The sequence below is a fragment of the Pteropus vampyrus genome, unplaced genomic scaffold (genome assembly GCF_000151845.1).
Source record: "Pteropus vampyrus isolate Shadow unplaced genomic scaffold, Pvam_2.0 Scaffold304, whole genome shotgun sequence".
Taxonomy (NCBI): Eukaryota; Metazoa; Chordata; class Mammalia; order Chiroptera; family Pteropodidae; genus Pteropus; species Pteropus vampyrus.
The window spans coordinates 464,596-468,227 of NW_011889085.1; the positions used below are offsets into that span (position 1 = coordinate 464,596).

General features: G+C 65.2%; 1 protein-coding gene across 1 annotated transcript in view; it reads right to left on the reverse strand.

The window, feature by feature from the left end:
* OLFML2B (olfactomedin like 2B) overlaps positions 1–3,392 on the reverse strand; it is a 17,977-nt gene extending 14,585 nt beyond the window's left edge. The window contains exons 1-4 of the mRNA XM_023521500.1: positions 3,369–3,392; positions 3,015–3,278; positions 1,009–1,331; positions 768–909 (exon numbers count right to left, since the gene is read on the reverse strand). Of these exons, the coding sequence (XP_023377268.1) occupies positions 768–909; positions 1,009–1,331; positions 3,015–3,278; positions 3,369–3,392 (753 nt within the window). The remainder of the gene's footprint in view (positions 1–767; positions 910–1,008; positions 1,332–3,014; positions 3,279–3,368) is intronic.
* Between the last annotated feature and the right edge of the window lie 240 nt (positions 3,393–3,632).

The window sequence follows — 3,632 nt, forward strand, 5'->3', positions numbered from 1 at the left end:
ACAGGTGTCATCAGGGGTGGCCAGGTGCTGTCCTTAGAATGGATTCTGGGGGACCATCTGGGTCACATGCCACTGATGCCATCGCAACGCCCGTGACCATGGATGACCACGAGACTCCCTGTGCCTCGTGCTCAGGTGTGACCTAGGGACAGTCCTAGCACCCTCCACGTGGCCTGTACCTGGAGTAAAGGCCTTAACCTGAGTGGACGCGCGTGGGACACGCTAAGTGGCTGTGCATTTCCACAGGTTACGCTGGAAGAGACCTGAGCTGAGGCCCAGGCCTTCCATTTACAGGTGAGGAAGCTGAGACGCAGGGTGAGCGTGCGACTTGCCCAAGGCCCTTCGAAGCAGTGGCAGGGCCGACCCAGCACCGGCCTCCGGGCCCTCACTTCTCCAGCTCCCTCGCTGGGTCTCTGAGCTCAGCCAGCTCCCCAGGACATCAGTGAGGAGCCCGTGTCCCGGGCAGGGAGGAGGGCGGGCCAGCTGAGTGTGGGGGTGCTGTAGGAGGGAACTGCGTGAGACAGGGCTGGGGCCCCAGCCATGCAACAGGCACGGCCCCCACGTGACCCACACGCGTCTATCTGGACAGGGCCCGGATGAAGACGGCAGGCCTGCGGGCAGAGGGGACAGGCTTTCTGTGCGAGTGATGTGAGCAGGTGTGGGGTCAGAGGACCCCGGCTGGAGGCTGGAGTTTCCAGTAGCCTGCTCCACCCTCCCGCAACCTGAGCCCTAGGACCAGGTGGCCAGGGACAGCCACCCCAGCTGACAGCTGTCTCCAGCCCCAGAAACAGCCGGCGCTCAGCTGACAGGACAGGCAGGATGCAGCTGACGAGCCCGGCAGCTGGCCTGGGTGTGGAGGCCACCAGCTGCCGCGTCTTGTCACTCCTCAACCAAACAGCTGTGGAGCATCTGGCCGCATGAGGCGCCGGCTGAGACCTGGGCAAGGAGGGTGAGCCGTAGGCCTCCAGTGATGCGTGTCCCCGTCAGGGGACCCCGCCCCTCACCTACACCACGTCGGTTGTGAGGTTCTGGGGGAAGAGACGGTGCTTACACCTGACGGGTCCCCACCTGTTTGGCGTGATCTGGGACGAGTGTTTCATGTGCTTTTCTTTCCCAGGACTAGAACGGGATATCTGCTCAGGAACTATGCTTCCGAGAAACTTCGTGAGAAGTCGGATGCACTTGGGGCTTGCCGGGAAGACGGGGACCCAGGCCCCCCTTACCTCCTCTAGCTTGTCCACACGCCCCACCAGCCTGGTGGTGACCGAGTGCAGCTTCAGCAGGTCCAGGCCGTAGAGCGCACCTTCCAGCATGTCTATGACGGTGGACAGCTGCAAGACAGGGGCGGGGTCAGCGCAGGGCCCACGGCCCTTCCGGACGCCGGCCTCCAGGCCGGCAGCGGTGCTCAGGGGCCGGTGGCATGCGGGCAGGGGCACTGGCATCGGCCCAGTGCCCCCTGGACTGCCGGGCACGCAAGCGGCAGGACCCGCGAGCACAGGTGCAAGTGTTCGCGCCTCCGTCTGCCTGTCACACGCACGTCCGTCTCTGCTGCTGGGCCGTGAGCCCTGAATCCAGCAGCGCCGCGTCCCCCCGTCTTAGCGTGGTGCCCGCCCATAACGCGCGGTCCCTAAGTGCATGACAAAGCGCCTCATGGGGATGCTTCCGAAACACCCGACTTTGCTGTCTGCCGCAGGGACACTAAGCTACGCTGACCCTGGGAACGAGACCGGTGGCCGTCTCTGAGGCGCCATGGGCCCCACCCTCTCAGCTCCTCCAGCGCTGTCCTTCCGGCCGGCACGGAGCCACTGGCGGGAGCCGCGGTGGCGGCGGCGGCATCGGGGGCTTGCCCGGCGCAGGCGCGGGTAGATGGACACTCTGGAATGGAGCCTCCCCGCCCAGGGCCAGTCCCTGGGCCCGTCCGCTAGACACCCGGGGCATCTCTGCCCCCCACCCACCTCGCAGCCTTGCTGTCGGACAAGAATCGTGTGAAACACTCGTGTCTGGGAGGCCTCCTCCCCAGGTGGGGACAGCTGAGCCCCGCTGAGGGCCACGGCAGGGCATGTTAGCAGATACTGTGACGATGTTCTGACTCCTACCAGCGGGTTCTGCCTGCCTGTTCCAGAAGCCCCAGGAGCCTGACCCTACAGCCAGTGGCTGCCCTTGGTTCAGAAAGCACTTTTATGGCAGAGCTGCAGCTCCAAGGAGATGTGGCTGAACCGTGGGTCACTCGCTGTCCAGTTAAACACCAGTGGCCGAGTGAGTGCCAGGCGCAGCACAGCGGTCACACCACACACGGCCACGTGTCGGGCCCTGTGCCGAGGACGTTCTCAGAACGACCCCACGAGGCAGGTGTTACTGTCCCCCCTTTCATTCAGGGGACCGAGGCCGGACGAGTAGGAACTTGAGTCTGACACCGCAGCAGCTGCCATCGGGCCCCGAGTCCGTCTGACTCCTATGCCAGGCTCGTCCACTGCCCCAGGCCACATGGGCAGGGGACAGCAAGGATCGGATGAGGCCCAGCCAAGCCGCGGGGCTGCTCCATTAGGCCTAAGCCTCCCTGCCCGGTACAGCAGGACCACGAGTCACACCCTGATGACTGGACCCCGGCCCCTCCTGCCCGGAGTCACCCGGCCCTGCCCTAGGACTGAGTGGCTCACTTCCCTGTGTGTCCCTCACATCTTCAGGGCGCATGTGGGGCGCACAGCAGATCATGGCAGTATTTCTCCAGGAGGAGACGCTGAGTCCCCTGGGCCGCTGGACGTGGCCCCTGCCCCTAGGCCTGGCCTCCCTGGCACCAGAAGGACTGGTGGGCACATTTTGCTCTTGGCCTCTCCCTCGGACATCAGGACCGAAAGTGACCAGTTTCCCAGATCACCAACCTCGGGTCCACACTCAGCACTGGGCCCAGGGCCTGACCCTTTTAAAGGCTAACACAGGTCCACGCAAAGGCCTGCGGTCCCCAGGCCTAGGTCCCCAGGCGCCCTGCCCCCATGGCCTCGCCCCATAGGTCCCACCTTCAAATCCCGGCTGTCGGCCTCCCGGAGCTTCTGGAGCCTGAAGTCCCCCTCGCAGGGGTTGAGGGCAGATGGCGGAGCCACGCAGGCACACTTGCAGGACGAGCCGGAGGTGATGGTTTCCACGGTGTAGACATCCTCCTTCCTGGCGGTCCCCTCGGCGGCCCTCTGGCAGGCGTCCCGGCCCAGGGGCCTCACCACACACCTGCACTGGCAGTCCGAGCCCTCGGCCACGGCCTTCACCTTGTCATAGTCTCCCAGCAACTAGGGAGACAGACGAGCAGGATGGTAGGGGCATGCGGACACGGCCCCGACGGAGGCGCCCGTCCACTTTGCTGGAGCTGCAGACGGTGCCGACCGGTGGCCTGGGGAGACCATCGCGGCACAGCCGCTGGCCGTGACGTGTCCTCGAGGGCACTGAGGGCCGCTCCCTGCTTGCCTCAGGAAGCTGTGTGTTTCTCGGGGGCCCATCATCCTTCCAGCGGTCCTTGCCCGAGCTAGAACCCGTGTTTCGATTAAAGAGGGAGAAGAAGGTGCCCCTGCAGTGCCCGGGGCGGTGGGAGCTCAACCCGGGACAGAGTCACCACTGGGGTGCCAGGGAGACTTCTTGGAGGAGGC